Source organism: Felis catus, chromosome B4 (assembly GCF_018350175.1).
Source record: "Felis catus isolate Fca126 chromosome B4, F.catus_Fca126_mat1.0, whole genome shotgun sequence".
NCBI classification, from domain to species: domain Eukaryota; kingdom Metazoa; phylum Chordata; class Mammalia; order Carnivora; family Felidae; genus Felis; species Felis catus.
Window position 1 is genome coordinate 132690778 of NC_058374.1, and position 18476 is coordinate 132709253.

Below are 18476 nucleotides of genomic sequence, written 5' to 3' on the forward strand. Positions count from 1 at the left end.
AGAACTCACAGGCTTGAAGTCACGGGGGTCGGAAATCAGAGATTAGAGCAGCCACACCACTGCCCACCACTGTGGGGATCCCAAGCCTGGAGGACAGATACACAGGGTAGAGGCTGAACCACTCTAGGCCAATGAAGGGTCCCACTGGCTTCCCAGCTGGGCAGAATTTCACCTCTGCATGCCCACGTCCTCAACCTTGTAAAGCAAAGCTGGGGGAGCAACTAACCAGAACCTTCCTCAGGGTACATTCCCACGTTCTACCAGTTTCAGTGCGGGGCACCCCCCCACCCGTGTCAAAACCCGGCTGGTTAGAAAAGAACCTCAACAAGCCCCAACTGGAATCCAATCCCATGTATCCCATGTGGATTAGTTAACTAAATTACTTATTCTTATACTCAAAGCCAGGGTTGGCCCTGCCATGCCCATCAGAACTCCAAAGCCAACGGGGAACATGACATCCTCACTGCCTCCCTCCCCGTGCGGTGTTACCACCCAAGCTGTGCAAACACAATCACCCTCTACAGCAGAGCCTCACCGGGTGACAGGACACATTTGCACAAAGCCTGCCGCCCCAGGCCAGTTTCGACAATTCAGGGGCAGACCCGGGCTCCGCTTCTAGCTCCCATCAAGCCCCACCTGCTCCAGGCACGCGGCCAGATAAAATGGTAGGGCAAAAAACGTGACATTTTGCCAAGGAGCCAAGGGCAACAACTCTCAAAGCACAAGAACCCTCCTGTGGCCACAGTGGAGCGGCCAGACTGGGAAGCAAAACCGGAGGCAGGGGGTCACTGGAAAACTAGTTTTACTGAGATCCCACCAGCTGCACAATCTGCTCCTGACGTTAAGCTCCTTCTTCCTTTGCAATTCGGTCTTTCTTAAGTGGTCCCTGTGGAGAGGCGCAGGGGGCAAGGTTAGAGGGGGAGGAAAGCAGCTCGGCACGCATCCCCCCACCGACGGAACCAGAGATCCTGCACTGTCACCAGCTCAGGACCCCCAGGAGCCAGCGCGGTTGGGCAGGCTGACGGGAGACATCCCGGGGAACCATCCCAGCCCCAGCCCCAGCCAGAGGGCAGCAGGGTCCGGGTGCTCACCATGAATGCTTTCTTCTCCTCCACGGTCTGGAATCGGCCATGGCCAAACTTGGAGGTGGTGTCGATGAATTTAAGGTCAATCTTCTCCAGGGCCCGCCGCTTGGTCTGCACCAGCAAGGACTGTGGGCCAAGAGGGAAAGGTCAGTTACAGTTCACAGGCCCCTCATCTGCGAGGGCAGAGGATCGCCAGTCTCAATCACAGCCCCGCCAGAGCCCAGAGGAACCCCCTCCCGCACCACCTCTACTCTAGCTGGTCTTACCCAAGGATCTCCCCCTGGACGCCAGAGCGATGTAGGAAACACATGAAAACAGAAGCAAACAGCTGGGCCAGGCCAGACTGAAATCCCTCCTCCCAGAACTTCAAAGCTCATATTCAAGCGAAGACCAAGCCCTGTCCCCCATTTCTTTGAACTCCCCAAGGAAGTGTGGCCCTGTGTCCACTATCGACTCTCCTCCACCGGAGGCCCGAGCCCCGCCTACACCCTGACCACCAGGAAGGGCCGCCAGCCTCACCTTGCGAAGAGTGAGCACTCGCTTCTTGGTTCCCACCACACAGCCTTTCAGCATGACAAAGTCATTGGTCACTTCACCATAGTGGACAAAGCCACCCTGGAAAGAGCAAAGCCATCAGATCGGGACAGAGCAAGCGTAAGGCTAGAGACCGATCAGACAACACACAGGACTCCTTCAGATTCAGGTGCTCCCCTGCCACCTGCCGACCACAGGGCTGTTCTCAGAAGGAAGGCAGCAAGGAACGTTTCCGCAGTTGGACTCGGGCGCTGTGCCCAGCGCTCATTCCAGAGCCTCATCACTGAACAGCTGGGTCTGAGATCCCACTTCTCACCGGCCAGCCCCAACCAGGGCATTGAAGACGTGCCACTTACAAGAACAGACGGCTGGATACAGTCTGTGCGAGACCAGTTAACAGACTGAAAACACAGCCTCGGTGAGTCAGCCAGGACACAAGAGCACCAGGGTCCCACCCCACAGGTGAGGTCTGGCGCAGATTCACAAAGAAGAAGGAAATCCCCGCCCGAGCCAGGACTTGAGGCTTTGAGAAAACAGTTCTCATTACTCACCAGAGGGTTGATGCTCTTGTCAGACAAATCATAATCGGTGGAAGCATTGTTCTTGATCAGCTTGCCGTCCTTGATGAGGTAGCCCTGGCCGATCTTGTAGATCTACATAAGAGATGGACCGTAGAAACTTAAAAGGAGAGACAGACTCCAGGAAAGCAGCTATCGCCTCAGTCCTAGTGATAGGGCACCCCAGGCTAGGAGCAGAAAGAAAGGCTGGCTGGGCCTCAAGATATCGCCACGTGTTGGGAGACAGTGGCCCCCCCAAAACCGCAAAGGAAAGGCCAGACGTGGCTCTCATCTTTGGTCACTCGAAGGGTCAGCTGCACCAGAACCACCTTCGATGGCACCTTGTAAACCACTGACGTCCACGAGCCAAAAACCGTGCCCCATCATACAAGGTGAGCAACTCCGGTCCAAGTGCAGTCCGGAAGCTACGGCACAACGGAGCAGTGCTAACAGGAAATGGAAACTGCACTCCCAACACTGGGCTCGTCTCTCCCTTCCAGGTTTAAAGTCTCCACACGAACCCCCTTGGCACCTCACCTTCTTGTTGATCTCGGTGCGGTGATGGTAGCCTTTCTGCCCAGCCCGAGCCACAGAAAAGGCCACTCGGGCAGGATGCCAGGCCCCAATACAGGCCACCTTGCGCAGCCCTCGGTGGGTTTTGCGGGGTAGCTTCTTCGTGTGCCAGCGGCTGGTGACCCCTAGAACAGACACAAGCTTGTTACCGGGGCGTCTAGAACGCCTGCCAGTGGCCCTTTCCCACTGAGTGCCCAATTTGAGTTCACTCGACACTTGAGTATGGACAGTCAACACCCACATGGACTAGGTGAGTGAGGGACAGGAAGGCTTAACATACACGTGACCCTCTAACCCCTCTTACTCGCTCCAGTGGATCACCTGCCAAGACGTAAACCTGTTCTCAACTCAAGAGGCCTGGGAGAACCGGCCGTGCGCTAGAATGGGAACACGCGCACTTCACAGCATTCACCAAGTTCTACGCTGTCGGAGGCTGACCCAATTTCCGAGTCCCCTCCGCCTTCTGCAGTGAGCTCCACACGTAAAGGTTCAGATGTATGGCCAGATCACCCCCAGTCCTCCTACCTCCCTGCCACTTGGCCACAGGGCTATTCCCAGAGACAAGGCAGGGAGGAAAGTTTCTGCCATCTTACTCGTGAGATGTGCCCAGCGCTCCTTCCAGAGCCTCATCGCCAAAGATCTGGACCTGAAACCGCATCTGACCACCACTTGGGCCACTGCAAAGCTCACCTTTGTAGCCTTTGCCCTTGGTGACGCCGATGACATCGATCATCTCGTCCTGCCCGAACACCTGATTCACAGGCACCTGCTGCTCCAGCCTCTCACGGGCCCAGTCCAGCTTCTCGGCCACCGTGCCTCCGTTCACCTGGATCTCCATGAGGTGGGCCTTCTTCTGGCGTAGAGGGAGCAGGCGCATCTAGGAGGGAATCGATACGGCTCAGGTACCTGAGCTTCAACTCTCCTCCAGTGGCAGAACAGTTTGGCAACCTTGAACCGCATGTTTCTCTACTGGCAAAAATGAAAAGGCTCCTTCCTGTGTTAAAATCCCTACCGGGTACCATTCCCCTTTTCAATTCTGATGCCGGAGTTCACCATCAGGATGGACTGATCCTTAATACACACGGGCCACACCAACACAAGCAGACCTGACCAGATCCTGGGACCAACTAGCCCTATGTTCCTGATCATCATGCTTTCTGGTTGCTTCCAATACTGCCCTCGTTTACCCTGGCCATCTATCTTGGCTCTACTGACCGTCAACAACCCACTCACATTGTGGGAGAGTGGAAATAGCACCTCAGTCAAGAGATAAGCTGCAAAGTTAGGGAAAAAAAGAATTCAAACCTAAAGCGTTTCATTAAGAGTGGCCCAGTGCTGTCCTGTGGAACTTTCTTCAGTAACGGACACACACTACAAATCTAAGCCAATATGGTCATTTTAACCATACTGAAACTAAACAATTTAACAATCAGGGGTGTATACCCAGAATAACAACTCAAGCAAACTGCAGAGGACGTAGTCATTCTACAGCCAAAGGGTCACGGCAAGTCAGATTTGAAGCGCAAACAGCCAGTAACCTACTACTATTTTCAGTTAAGCATTTCACAATGTCAAAGAATCGCTAGTTCCTTCCACCGCTTTTCCTAAAATGGGGCCCGGTTTCCCAAATAAAAAGCCTGGAGACACAGCGCCCTCTGTTGGCGACAGAAAAGCCAACCCTTAGGCCTGGAGGAACCGGGCTGCCTTCTCAGGTTAATAGACTTAGCCTGGCCTTGGGGATCCAGGGCAGGTGGCGCACCGTGTCGCCGCATCACTTCAAGCAATCCCCGGGCTGCTCGCTGGCCCATCCGTCGACAAGTTTAAGGAACCGGAACCAACCTTACCATCCCTCCAAAATCCCTACACAGTCCATTTGAGGTGAGGCATCAGGTCAGAAGAGAACTGGGGGGGCTCGGTTCAAGTAGGACCCCGTCTCCCTAGACAGGAAGCACTGGCGCAGTCCCCCTCTCGTGCGCCCTGCCGAGCGCTCACCTGAGTGTGGGCGATGACGCGGATCACCTGGCAGTACTTCTTCATGCTGCTGAAGTCCTTCTCCAGCTGCTTCTTGCCGTCGTCATCCTGCCACTTCTTGCAGTACTTGGTGAAGGCCTTCTTCTTGGACTTATGCCTTCAGGGGCAGAGCAGAGTTGGGGAGGGGGCGGGGCGCAGGCCTTCATCACCCCTCCAAGGGGTGAGCGGAAGGCACGCTGGCGCCACATAGGGATGGGGCTCATTGCCGGCTTCTAAGGAGCCTTTTCCACCGGCAAGCGGAGCCCGGATGGAGCTCATCGGGCAGAGCCGAGCGGAGCTGAGCAGAGGTCCACAAAATTAATACAAGTCACAAACATTCAAACGCTCACTAATTCTTGCTCCGACTTAGCCATTAACCCGACCACGCTCCCGGACGGAGGACTGGGGGAGTTGGGCACTCTCTCAGTCTCTAGCCCTACTCTCCACACTTCCCAGCAACCAAAAGAACACGAGAACTACTGAGTTCTCAGTCCACACCCACTAGGCTGAACAGGACGGTCTAGAGGTGCTGCTCAAGGTCTGTCCCCAGGAACTGTTCTGCTCAGGACACCAACTAAACCAGACGCCAGAGCAGTTGTAGTTCCTCCCCTGCTAGAGAGAAAACCCGCACAGGGCCCGACCCACAGAGCGCATAGCCTCCTCGTCCCTGTCCCTTACCAGTTCTTATAGAAGCGCCTTTTGCACTCATCACTGATGTGCTCAGCGAAGATGGTCTTAAAGGTACGAAGGCCTCGAGGGGTTTCCACGTAGCCCACGACGCCCACAACCACCATGGGCGGGGTCTCCACAATGGTCACAGCCTCCACGACCTCCTTCTTGTTCACCTCTGTGGAAGAGAGGGCGGTCAGACCGGAGGGGGACAGCCAGAGTCGCCGAGGGATTATGACGCTGCGTCTGCAAGTGCCCACTTCAATTAAAGAAGGCAACGTGCTTGAGGTAACCAGGAAGTTTGCAGAAGTGGGGTCCTTATCGGCAACCTGCACTCCCAGGGGCCAACTTCCCGCATGTGTTTTGTGTTTCTAACTCAAAAAAGTATCAGGACTCTAAGGCAGTGCGATTTTTCTACTTTGCACTTCACAACCAGGGACACGGGCAGTATTCAGGCTTTTAGAGTTAAGGCTCACAGGAACTATCTCCCAAACTGGCATACTCCTATGCTGTGGATCTTTTAAAACTTACTCACGTTAAAGTTCCCGGACTTCAACACATCCCTCCACCTACAGCAATGCCAGCCATCTACAGCCCGAGACACCGATCCCACCAAGAGATGGTCTGCCCCAACTCTAGTCCATCCCCATCCTCGGCTCCTAACCACCCCCCCCCCCCACCACCAGCTCCGAGGATGCAGCCTGTACTTACTGGATCCTGGCCTGTCGACCTCCCGCACGATGTGAGTCATGCCGGCCTTGTAGCCCAAGAAGGCGGTGAGGTGGACGGGCTTTGAAGAGTCATCCTTGGGGAAGCTCTTCACCTTCCCACGGTGTCGGCTGCTGCGCTTCCGAGGCAAGAAGCCCAGGGACCCATGCCTGGGAGCGGAGAACTTCCTGTGAGACTAGGAGGAAACAATCCATGTTAGCACTCAGGCTCATCTAAGTAGCTCACTTCCGACGCCCAGCGTGCCTCAGTTGAACGCTGAGTCCACACCAGCGACCCCATGAATAAACATGCTAACGTGCGGGGCTGGGTTCACTTGCTTAGAGGGCCACACATCCTAAACGAGTTCTATCTTTGCCTCGAAACCTCATTTTGTAACCCAAGCAAACGTACTTTCTTAACAGGACAAAGACACACAAGGTGGGGGGGAGGGGTCATTAAAATCACTTCACACAGGTGGCTTTATAGTCGAGTCAGCAACAGTTTGACCACAAAGAGACTTCTGGGACAAGCAGCTGGCACTACAGGTTCCCCAGGCCGGACTGATAACACGTAGAGGCCACCAGAACCCGACAGAGCCAAATCAGAACATGACAATCAGCACAGAGTCTCTGTCCGCCCGTCAATAAGTTCATCATCTGTGGTTCCTCGGAACTCCAGAGGCCTTACGGTTGTACGAACCGTCCCACCCATTTCAGCCCGAGGCCTCGGCACCCCTACCCCAGGCTCCCCTCCCGCGCCCTACTTGGATTTCTGCACCTCCCAGGTTAGCACGACTAGTGCCTGGCGATCCCACTCAAGTGCCTCCTGGCCTACGTGCTCAGACTCTAAACCGGATTAACACTAAATCGGTAAGGGCGAGATCCGGAAAATTATCTGGCTCTTGAGAATTTTCGGGCTCGGGGCCTCCAAACCGGAGCCAGGCCCAAGGGCTTTCGCCAGCCGCCTGGCGGGCCCCAGGTCAAGCACAGGCCTCGGGTCTTTCCAGAAATAGGCCTGGTTGGGGATGTCGCCGAGTCTCCCATGCTCGTCGAGCAGGCCCCCGGCGCCCGCCGAGTTGGGATGGCGGCGATGCGCCGCGGATGGAGTCGTGCCGCCGCGCCAACAAAGAGGGGAGCGCCATGATAACACATACCATTCCCGCCGCCGAATGCTGCCGGTAGAGGTCGGGGCTCTGCCGGCGAGCCATTTATAAAGCCCCGCCTGGCTCCGCCCCTTCCGGCGTGCGAGCGCGCGCCCGCGGCGGACGCCGGGTCGTGGGGCGGGTACGGGGCGCCCTTTCCACGCACGCTCGTCCTCGCCCAGAGTTCGTTCTGAGCTGGACGTCCGTTTCGGGGGCGGGGATTAGAGACTATACGGCGAGCGACTGGGCTCAAACTTAGCGAAGCGCCAGGGAAACGTTGGCAGAGAATTGGGCGCAACGACCGTTCAGCGTTAGGTAGCTGCCAAGTTGGATGACACACGCCGTTACGCTGAAGCTAAATGGCCGCGTCTGGTTTTTTGGGGTTTTTTTTTTTTCATGTGAAATGCCGTCCCCTCCAGGATTGAATAACCCAGCTGTGGGTTTCAGCGCCCAAGCGCCTTCACACGTGACATCCCCTTTCCGTCCCACACAGCGGATCCGCGGTGTTGGCCGTTTGGCGGGCAACCGACTTGGGACGCGTTGCCCCGCTCCCACCCGTTCAGAGTTGGAGAGAAAAAACCGAAAACCGGGCCGCCTGACTCCCAACCCAGAGCTGCTTCCGCGACACCAACTTGCCTTTACTGCTTTCTGATTTCGGACACCCGTCCCTCAAGCCCCGTCTGGGCCATGACTCCGGGTGTCCAGGTGCTGTGGCCCGCGCTTGCTACTGATGGTCAGTGAGGCGACAAAACCGCCTCACGACCTGCGGTCACGGGTCCAGCTGCCCAACGTCCCTGACTCGCCCTTCCAGCCTCAGGAGCCCTTGCTGATCTCCGCCTGCCTCCCCCCACCCACGGTGACCCACGAGCTTCCTAATTGCTCCCCCTGCTTCCAGGCTTGCCTCTCGAAATCTTTTTAAGAATCACATGTTATCTTGTTACTTCCCGTGGCTCCCTGTTGTTTCCTGGGGATTAAGCATTAACTCCCGAGGCTGCCCCCCAAAGGCCTGATACACCCTTTTTGCTGGGGAGGGCACACACGCTGTCACCCATACGTCACCTTGCACCTCCATCCCACCCGGTCCTGTTACTTGATTCTGGACCTGGCCATTGCACGCTCACACCATTGGTTAAAAAACCATTCATTTCATCTTCACACCATCCCTTGGGGGGTCGGGGGTGGGCGCGGCGCCGATTTCCCTCACTGGAAATAAGATTTCCCTTATGGGAAATCTTTGGGGCCAGATGTGTTTCCAAACTCAGCATTTTTCATGTTTTAAATAAATCATGCAATATGGTGCACATACTTATGTAATCCTCCCCAAACTCTTTAATGAGACACATTAATTCTGTAAAAATATAGATGCAGATATAGATACCTTCTTATGGAGTGGGATAAATATAAACGGCTTCACATCGGTTCAAGGCTGACTTTGCTGCCTAAAAGATCCGTCGGTTTGGTTTTTGCTATCCAGTGGCTTCTGTTTTTAATTTCAGAATTGCAAACGAAAGACTATGACCCATATTGTCTGTCCCCTCCTATAGAGCAAACGAAGTTTCAGGCCAAGAGGAAATAATTTGACAAAAGTCACACAATCAATGAAGGACAGGGCTCAAGTCTGACTCCAGCTTCGGTTTTCACAGCATCAGACTTGGTGTCCAGTAACCCCCCTCACTGGAAAGAGCTCTGGGCCCCCAAATCATTCAATAAGAAATATTTACCGGGGGAACCTGGGTGGCTCAGTCGGTCAAGCGTCTGACTTCAGCTCAGGTCGTGATCTCACAGTTCGTGAGTTCAAGCCCCGCCTTGGGCTCTGTGCTGACAGCTCAGACCCTGGAGCCTGCCTTGGATTCTGTGACTCCTTCTCTCTCTGCCCCTCCCCTGCTCATGCTCTGCCTCTCTCAAAAATGAATAAACATTTTTGAAAAATTAAAATGGCGAAGAGAGTTTAAAAAGGTTTGACAATGTCACTAAAGGTCCTAGACAGACTATTCTCCCTAAAAGGCATTCCCTCCTTACCATCAAGGGAGAAAAGAGAGCATCAAGAGACTTCTGTCATTCCATTTGTGCATACAGCTCACTGGGTTATTGTCTTGGGCCTCAGGTTCCCCATCTGTCAAATGAGGGATTCGTTCATCCATTTATTTAACAAATGTGTGCTGTGCTAAGCCTGCTCTGCCTAGCCTTGTGCCCAGCTCTGCAACATAGAAATCCAGCAGACATGAAGCACCTGCCCTGGGAGAAACCAGTTTGCCGACATCATAACTGCACCAGAGGCCTGTGCAAAATATGATTGGAATACAAGAGAGGACTGGTGAACCCCCCCCCCCCAGGTCGTGGGCTTCTGCTGAAGTGATGTTATTTGAATTGGGCCGCAAAGGATTTTTATTTGTCAGGCCAAAAGGCAGCTGTCCAGGCAGAGGGAACAATATGTACAAAGGTACAGAGAATAAACGATCTGCTCACGGACTGCTTGTGGTTTGATATGGTCCAGAGAGTAGGGGACAGTGGCAGGAGACAAGCTTAGGAAGACAGAGTTCAAATCCCAGCCTAGAATCTAAGGAAACTTCATCCTGAGGGCAGCGGGATGCGCTAAAAGGGTTAAAGCACCCGTCAAGGTGGGTGGCCTGGGTGACGTGACCAGTGTGACCTGTAAGGTGAATATAAAGGAGCCAAATCCGGAGATAGTTAGGATGGACAAGATCTGGAAACGATTGGCATGAGTCGTTGGAGGTGGGATGAAGTAAGGAAGACACAGGGCAAGGATCACGGTACCCATTACGGAATATTGGGTAAATACGACTTTTACAAGGGCAAGATTTGTAGGTTTGGGATTCTTTTATAGGGTTAAGCGTATCCTTTCTGCTTCCAAGAACGTGTCTGAGGTTACACACCAAAACATGTGCAACTCAACAAGAAAAAGGTAAGCAAATGAGGGAAGGGAAAGAAAATGAAACCAGAAAGGGATCACACGCCAAACACGCATCATAGAACTCTGTGTTTGTGCCAGAGTCGTCCTTCCATTTGGTTCCGGGCCTCTGTGCAGCCACGTAAAAAAGAGAAATGTGATTAGGAGCACATTTCACAATATCCGCATGATGAAAACAAACCGGTAAGTAGAAGGAGTCCGCTGTGCCTAAAATAAGGCTTGAAAGAAATTTCTCTGGGGAGACAGAGAAATGTTTGGCTGAAGGGCCAGCATGGGATGTCGTCGGTAATGCCCCGAGCGTCCTCCCACAGTGAACTCACAGTGGCTACGTACACACAGCGCAGACCAATGAATTCAAGGTAACACACCAGTACGATCCGTATGAGCGCTTTACGAGAGGCCGGAACAAAGGGGTGGGGTTACCTGATCCCAATTGCTAGTTTCATCCAAAGATACAATCCAGAGCCTGGTGGGGCACCCGGCTCGCCCGGTGGATAGAGCATGAGACTCTTGATCTCAGGGTTGTGAGTTTGAGCCCCACATGGGGTGTGGCGCCGACTTAAAACAACAACAGCAACAAACCCAGGCGCATCTGGGTGGCTCAGCTGGTTGAGCATCTGACTCTTGATTTCGGCTCAGGTCGTGATCTCACATTTCGTGGGTTCAAGCCCCACGTCGGGCTCTGTGCTGGCAGTGCGGAACCTGCTTGGGATTCTCTCTCTCTCTCCTTCTCTATCTATCCCCCCTCCCACGCAGGCTCTAAACAAACAAACAAATAAATAAATAAAATCCAGAGTCTGAAAAGAAATGGATGATGTTATTTACAAATGGCCTTCCATCACTACTGTTTTTTAAAATGGAACTTCTGGGGCGCCTGGGTGGCGCAGTCGGTTAAGCGTCCGACTTCAGCCAGGTCACGATCTTGCGGTCCGTGAGTTGGAGCCCCGCGTCAGGCTCTGGGCTGATGGCTCGGAGCCTGGAGCCTGTTTCTGATTCTGTGTCTCCCTCTCTCTCTGCCCCTCCCCCGTTCATGCTCTGTCTCTCTCTGTCCCAAAAATAAATAAACGTTGAAAAAAAAATTTTTTTTTAAATAAAAAATAAAAAAATAAAATGGAACTTCTGATAAGCAGCAGAGAAAGGTCTCAGGCTTTGCTCAAATACCTAACAGGCAGATGTTCTGTATGGCCAGGTAAAGCTCTAGGTGTGGACTAACCGTAGTGGCAGGTCAGGAGGACCTGAGCAGGAGCCAAACAGGGATCACATGATGTTTCAACGTCCACCTCTCTCACCGGACCGGAAGTTTCCTGTAGGCAGAGACCATATCCTGTTCCCACGTTCTCAGCACCCAGTACAGGGCCTAGCACAGAGGTCTGGGCCACATCTGTCAGGTGAGGGCATGAACACGGGGGACCCAAACTAGAACGTCACAGTTTTACTTTCAAAGGCTCCCTCCCTTGTCCCCTTGAAGCAATAATGCCCCCTCTTTGACATGAGCTCACACCCCGATCGTTTGTGCTGTCACTGATTGTTGCAAAACCACCAGGCCCAGATGAGAGGGTATTTGAGCCAGAGCGTCAGTTAATGTGAGCTTGTGGCATGAGCACTGCTCGATGTCCCCAAGGCAGGAGCCTGGGCACAGAGGCTCTGGGCCATGGAGGCCCCACATCCCTGCTCCTCCACCACCAGCTGTGAGGATGATGCCCCAGAGAATGGGAGCCTGCTGGCCATGGGGGCGTGGCATTTCCTGCCCCTTCCCCTGTGTGGTGCAGGCCTGGTGAAGTTCTACGCCCCCCTGCTGGGGCTGCAGGTGACCATAGCAAACGTGGCCTCCCACTGCCTCTCAGTCCATCTACTGGGCCTCTGTGTCCTGTGCTACAGTAGCCGGCAGGTAGGCCGGGGGTGAGGCCAGGAAGCTGTGCATAAAGTTGCCACTGCCTATCCAACGGGCCTTGTGGCAGCCACTGACCGTGGCCTGGGGCTGGGGCCCCCAGCAGCTCACCATCCTGATGCTCGGAGCCTGCCACCACATCCCGCGGCTCTTGTGACACTTCAAGTGGGAGTCCAGCCTGGTCCTACTCACCATGGCCCAGTGGGCCTCCTACAGCCTGGCCAGCCTCCACCAAGAGAATGACAAGGCCTTGGAGCCGCCGCTATGAGCCGGGCTGCCGCAGGTGGCCATGTCCCTGCTGGTCTGCTGCCTAGACAGGCTGTGGGCGGCCGTGGGGCGGGTAGGCCGGGCCGTGCTGGGCCCAACCTCTAGGGTGGGCCAGGTTGTGCTGGGCAGAGTCCAAAGACCTGGATGCGGTCACTGCCATCCTTCCAGCCATCCCCATCCCTGGCCCTGACCCAGCCACCCGGAGCAGGCTCCCACCGGCCTCCATCAGCCTGTGCCTCGTGTTTGGGGACAAGGATGCCCGTGGGCGAGAAGGAGGCCATGGCTTTGGGGCCACCGAGGTGCCCGTTAGCACCAGGTTCCAGAACAGCAGGACAAGCAAGATGGCCTCCAGGTGTTCAGGCTGGGGGACCTGGTCTCAGCTCTATCACCACTGTGTGTCTCTGGGGAGGCTCCTTTACCTTTCTTAGCCTCAGTTTCCTTTTTTGTAAAAATTAGACGATAGGCCTCTAGGGAGAGGGGATATATACAAATGGGCCATTTGTAAATTGTAGAGTGTTCTTCCTTCTTTAATGACCCTACCAGAATGTATAAGACCTCCTTGGAGACAACTTTCATATTCTATCAAAGGATATAAAAAGAAGACAGTGATAAATAGAGTGATGTAGTCAGTTCATGGATCGACGGACCTAATGTCTTAAAAAATGTCAGTTTGTCTCCAAATGAATCCATACAGTCATTGAGATTCCAACCAAAATCCCAAGGGATTGTGGCAGGGGCTACTCAGAAACCGATTCTAAGATGTGTATAGAAAATCAAGGTCCTGGGCGTGCCTGGGTGACTCCGTTGTTTAAGCATCCGACTTTGGCTCAGGTCATGATCTCGCGGTCCATGGGTTCGAGCCCCACGTCCGGCTCTGTGCTGACGGCTCAGAGTCAGGAGCCTGCTTCGGATTCTGTGTCTCCTTCTCTCTCTGGTCTCCCCCGGCTCATGCTCTGTCTTTTGTGCTCTCAGAAATAAATAAACATAAAGAAGAGAAAATCAAGGTCCTTGAAAATTTAGGGCTTTTTGAAAAAATGAAGCCAAGATGGGGATTTACTTGACCAAATATTAAGACATATAACCAAAGCACAACAGTAAAAACAATGCGGTAGTGACACAGGCACAGAAAAACAGGCAGACGAATGGAATGGAATGGAATGTAGAACCCTAGACATAGGCTGGGTACACACGGAAACTCGATACGTGAAAAAAGTGACATCCCAAACCAGTATGAAAGCATGGATTATGCAGCAGAAGGGTTGGAGAAATTGGTTCACGACAGGAGAAAATAAATACATATGGATCTTGTAATGGATTGAAGGTGTTTCTCAGAAGATATGTCCACCTGTCAATGCGGCCTCATTTAGGAAAAAGTCCTTTGCAAAGGATTCTTTGAATCAAGGACCTTGAGATTAGATCATCCTGAATTAGGATGGGCCCTAAACCCAATGACTAGTATCTTTTTTTTTTTTCAAGTTTATTTATTTTGAGAGAGACAGAGACAGCACAATTTGGCAGGGGGGTGCGAGGGAGGAGAGAATCCCAAGCAGGCTCCGCACTGCCAGAACAGAGCCCGAGGCAGGGTTCAAGCTCACGAAACTGTGAGATCATGACCTGAGCCGAAACCAAGAGTTGGACACTTAACCGCCTGAGTCCCCCGGATGCCCTTGATGGGTATCTTGATAAGAAAAACTAAGGGAAAGAGAAACACAGAGGGGAGGGCCATGCAAAGAGAGACACAGATTAGCCAAGAAATGTCAAGGATTGCCAGCAGCCATCAGAAGCATGAAACAGCTTCTCCTTCAGAGCCTCCAAAAGGAGCCCACCCTGCCAGCATCCTGATTTCAGACTTTTCCAGAACGGCGAGAGAGTAAATCTCTGTTGTTTTCGGCCACCAAGCTTTCGGTAACTTGCTACAGCCGGCCACAGGAAACGAATACAGACCCTTACTTTGCGTCTCAGCTCTATACGTAAGGTCCAAAAAAATTTGAGGCTCTGTACAATGCAGATGGGTATTATTTATGTTATTACAATGATTTGTATGTGCCCAGTTGCATTTCTTAGCCTTTGGGAAATAGCTGCCCTTCACTGAGGGCAGAAGAATCTTTTATTTCATTCAGTCAGTCAACCCTTTGAGGAAAGCACTCTTCTATCAGCTCCATTTTAGAGCTAAGGAAACCATCCCGGAAGAACTTAGTAACTTCCTGGGGTGCCTGGGTGGCTCAGTCGGTTAAGCATCCGACTTCGGCTCAGGTCATGATCTCCTCGTTCATGGGTTCGAGCCCCACGTCTGGCTCTGTGCGGACAGCTCGGAGCCTGGAGCCTGCTTCGGCTTCTGTGTCTCCCTCTCTCTCTGCCCCTCCCCCACTCATGCTCTGTCTTTCTCTAAAATAAACAAACATTAAAAAAAAGACTTGCTGGTGCAACCACTCTGGAAAACAGTATGGAGGTTCCTCAAAAAATTAAAGATAGAACTACCCTACGACTCAGCAATTGAACTACTAGGCATTTATCCAAGGGACTCAGATGTGCTGTTTCAAAGGGACACGTTCACCCCCATGTTTAGAGCAGCATTATCAACAATAGCCAAAGTATGGAAAGAGCCCAAATGCCCATGGACAGATGAATGGATAAAGAAGATGTGGTACATAGATACAATAGAGTATTACTCGACAACCAAAAAGAATGAAATCTTGCCATTTGCAACTATGTGGATGGAACTGGAGGGTATTATGCTAAGTGAAATTAGAGAAAGACAAAAGTCATATGACTTCACTCATATGAGGACTTTAAGAGACAAAACAGATGCACATAAGCGAAGGGAAACAAAAATAATATAAAAACAGGGAGGGGGGGCCAAACAGAAGAGACTCCTAAATATGGAGAACAAACTGAGGGTTACGGGAGCGGTCGTGGGAGGGGGGAGGGGCTCAATGGGTCAGGGGCACTAAGGAATCGACTCCTGAAATCATTGTTGCACTATACACTAACACTTTGGATGTCAATTAAAAAAATAAAATTAAAAAAAAATTGACCTATTTAAAAAAAAAGAATTCAGTAACTTCCTGAGGTCACACAGCAGAATTCACACCTTCAACCGCTAGCCTTCACATCCCTGTTCAGAATGAGCTCTTTCCAGGGTTTCTGTGGCATCTCCTTCACTGCCACCACTAGCATGGAGGTGTCAGGAAGACAGGCTCTACTGAGTTCCCTGCTGTGTCCCCAGGCCAAGAGTGTATATATATATATGCATACGATATGTGTGTATATATGTACATATGTGTGTATATACATAGATATACGTGTGTGTATATACGTATCTATTCATATATACGTATATATGCTTATATGATCCTATGAATGACATCAGATGCCAGTGTCCCCTTTTAGACTTCTGCCTGTGCTATTCCTGCTTGTTTGCTGTTTACAGAGCCTGCTTGCCTCCCAACCCTCAATGCTAAATCCAGGCAACTGTCCCCTCCTGCCTGGATTACTGCACCGACCTCCGGGAGCATCCTTTTTTGTCCTCCCCTTGCTCCTAAAATCCATCCTCCGCCCTGCAGGCGGCGGGGTAAGATCTCACGCTGTGAATCAGATCAAGTTATTTCACTGATTAAGACCCTCCACTGGCTTCCCATAGTATGAAGCCGGGCTGGGTCCCGGCGCATCCCTGAGTCCCCCGGGGGGGAGGGGCCCCATCCAGGCCCCGCCCCCCATTCCACCTGCCGCCCTCCCTGCAGCAGAGCCTTTGAACCTGCTGCTCTCCCTGCCCGGAACACGGGCTGCCCGACTGACTTCCACTCACTCTTGTTAAAGCATAAATGTTAAGAGATGATAAGATCGCGACTCTTGTGCAGGTGCAGGTATAAAAGGAACATATATCAAAGATTTTATTTAGTGCATTAATTAATGAGAGAACTAGACAGATGCCACAGCTGGTTCAAAGGAAAAGATGCGGAACCACACATTCATATGGAGTAAAGAAATGTCGAAATGAATTTACAAACAGATGTAAAATTGACTTTCTCCCGGGGGGGGGGGGAGGGTGTCCTTCCACTGGACCGGATTTATTTGCATACGTATAGATAAGGGTTATTTTCGTAGCTGCACTTTATCTACAATCCACAGAGCCATAAAACAGTTTCACAGCAAAGAAGAACCTTTTAAACTACATCAAACTAGATAATCCCCCAAAGCTTTGAGCATGTCAGCAACAAAAAGGACAGCCAGCGATCTCGTTTGCTTATTCCAAAATAAATTTTTGGAATTAAATTTTTCTTCCACTCTTCAGATGGTACCTTATACATTACTTCTTGGGAAGCCTCCTCCAATCACCTGATGGTACAATCTCGTCTCCCTCCCCTCCTCAGACCTTATCCCCCATGGTGGATTTTATTTATGTGTTTGTTTGTTTGTTCGTTTGTTTAGTAAGCTTTAGGCCCAACCTGGGGCTTGAACTCAAAACCTGGAGACCAAGTGTCAGGCGCTCTCCCAGCTGACCCAGCCAGGTGACCCCCTCTTTGCAGATTTTAAATGGTCACTGTCAGCTGATTTAAAGAGGGTGCCTCTCTGTCTTGCACAGCACCGAGCACATAGGCAGGTTTCGTAAATACTTGTGGATGAATGTGCGGTGAGCCTGTTTGTTTGGGGATATGTAAATATTATCAGTGGAGCCTCAGGTTTGGACATCCTGGGTCCCTCTAACCAAAATGTATTTCTCTTCCCTGGGGGAACATGAAGGTGAGAAGCCCCTCCCCCCAGAACCCCCAGCATTTTCCTCGTTTGACCAGCTGACCTAATAGCCACCCAAGTCTTTGTTTCCTCGGGTGTGAAGTAGAAAGAATCACATCTGAATCAAGGGGTCATTCATTCATTCGTTCATTCATTCATTCAGTGAATACGTAGGATCGATTGCCTGTTACACACCAGATTCTGTTAGTTGATGTGCAAGGAACAAATTTAGAATCTCTAAAAGTAAGAAAGAGAATTTTATTCAAGCCCCAGTTAGGACAGCTGCCTGGGAAACAGGGTCTTCAGAGGGAAGAACGTGTTTCAGAGAATGAACAGGGTTATGTACTTTTTTTTACATCTTGTAAAAGCTCAAAAGATTATAGGTTAGCAGATAGGTGGGAATCCCAAGTTTTATCCGAAAGGAATGCAGGGAGTGGGAGCATTGATAGATATCTCAAATGGGGTGCCTGGGTGGCTCAGTCGGTTAAGCGTTTGACTGGATAACAGCTCAGGTCGTGATTTCGAGGTCGTGAGATCGAGCCCCACATTGGGCTCTACGCTGCGTGTGGAGCCTGCTCAGGATTCTCTCTCTCTCTCTCTCTCTCCCTCTCCCTCTCTCTCTGCCCCTCACCCGCTCATGCTCTCTCGCTCTCTCTCTCTCTCTCTGAAAATAAATAAATAAACATTTTTTTTTTTAAAGGACAAGATGGCTTTCCTTCGGGCACTCATTCACAAAGCAGCTGCCCGATACACGTGTGGCGGGCCATAAATCAGGCTTCTGGTTTGAACAAAGTTTATATACAGTCATGCTGACTTAGAAGTAGATCTTTTTTTTATTATTTAATTAGTCCTTCTCTGACTAATTTCACTTAGCACAATACCCTCCCGTTCCATCCACGTAGTTGCAAATGGTAGGAGGAAATCTAAAGTGGCTTCCCTCGTGTCTCAGGACTTTAGAGAGCTTTTCTGTCATCAGTTATACTCATTACATATAATTCGTTGTATAATTATAATATCCATTCTCTCAATCTTCAGAATCCCTTACACCAGGACTTCTCAAACTTTAATATGCAAACCAATCACCAGGCTTGTTAGAATGTGGGTCTGATTCATGAAGACTAGGTCTGCTGCTGCTCTTTGGGGCACCCTTTAAATAGCAAGGCTCGGGGCACCTGGGTGGCTCAGCCGCTCAAGCGACCGACTTCGGCTCAGGCCACGATCTCACGGTTCACGAGTTCGAGCCCCGCGTCGGGCTCTGTGCCGACGGCTCGGAGCCTGGAGCCTGCTTCGGATTCTGTGTCTCCCTCTCTCTCTGTCCTTTCCCCGCTCATACCGTCTCTCTCCACCTCTCAAAAAATGAAGAAATGCTAAAAAAAAAAATCTT

The 18476-nt window shown here is 51.7% G+C and overlaps 1 protein-coding gene and 4 non-coding genes across 5 annotated transcripts; all 5 read right to left on the bottom strand.

Annotated features, from left to right (window-relative positions):
• Positions 1-785: 785 nt before the first annotated feature.
• On the bottom strand, positions 786-7446 carry RPL3 (ribosomal protein L3). The gene is made up of 10 exons (XM_003989271.4): positions 7290-7446; positions 6140-6332; positions 5438-5606; positions 4742-4877; positions 3440-3626; positions 2714-2874; positions 2171-2272; positions 1605-1700; positions 1092-1211; positions 786-886 (listed from the first exon to the last, which is right to left on the bottom strand). Exons 1-10 carry the CDS (start codon positions 7341-7343, stop codon positions 842-844), a joined length of 1263 nt encoding a protein of 420 aa, XP_003989320.2. The 5' UTR covers positions 7344-7446; the 3' UTR covers positions 786-841.
• LOC111561580 lies at positions 1818-1911 on the bottom strand. The gene has a single exon (XR_002744222.1). It is a non-coding gene; the product is annotated as a small nucleolar RNA U83B (small nucleolar RNA).
• LOC111561581 lies at positions 3297-3390 on the bottom strand. Its single transcript, XR_002744223.1, has one exon. It is a non-coding gene; the product is annotated as a small nucleolar RNA U83B (small nucleolar RNA).
• Positions 4878-4932, bottom strand: LOC111561586. Its single transcript, XR_002744228.1, has one exon. It is a non-coding gene; the product is annotated as a small nucleolar RNA U82P (small nucleolar RNA).
• On the bottom strand, positions 6734-6797 carry LOC111561565. The gene has a single exon (XR_002744207.1). It is a non-coding gene; the product is annotated as a small nucleolar RNA SNORD43 (small nucleolar RNA).
• Positions 7447-18476: the final 11030 nt, after the last annotated feature.

Excerpts from the sequence above, each read along its gene's own strand:
- RPL3 (XM_003989271.4), bottom strand. The coding sequence starts at position 7,343 with ATGGCTCGCCGGCAGAGCCCCGACCTCTACCGGCAGCATTCGGCGGCG. Across the intron at positions 3,627-4,741 it reads GCGTCATCGCCCACACTCAG|ATGCGCCTGCTCCCTCTACG; the intron begins GTGAGCGCTCGG and ends ATTCCCTCCTAG. Across the intron at positions 2,273-2,713 it reads GCACCGAGATCAACAAGAAG|ATCTACAAGATCGGCCAGGG; the intron begins GTGAGGTGCCAA and ends TCTCTTATGTAG.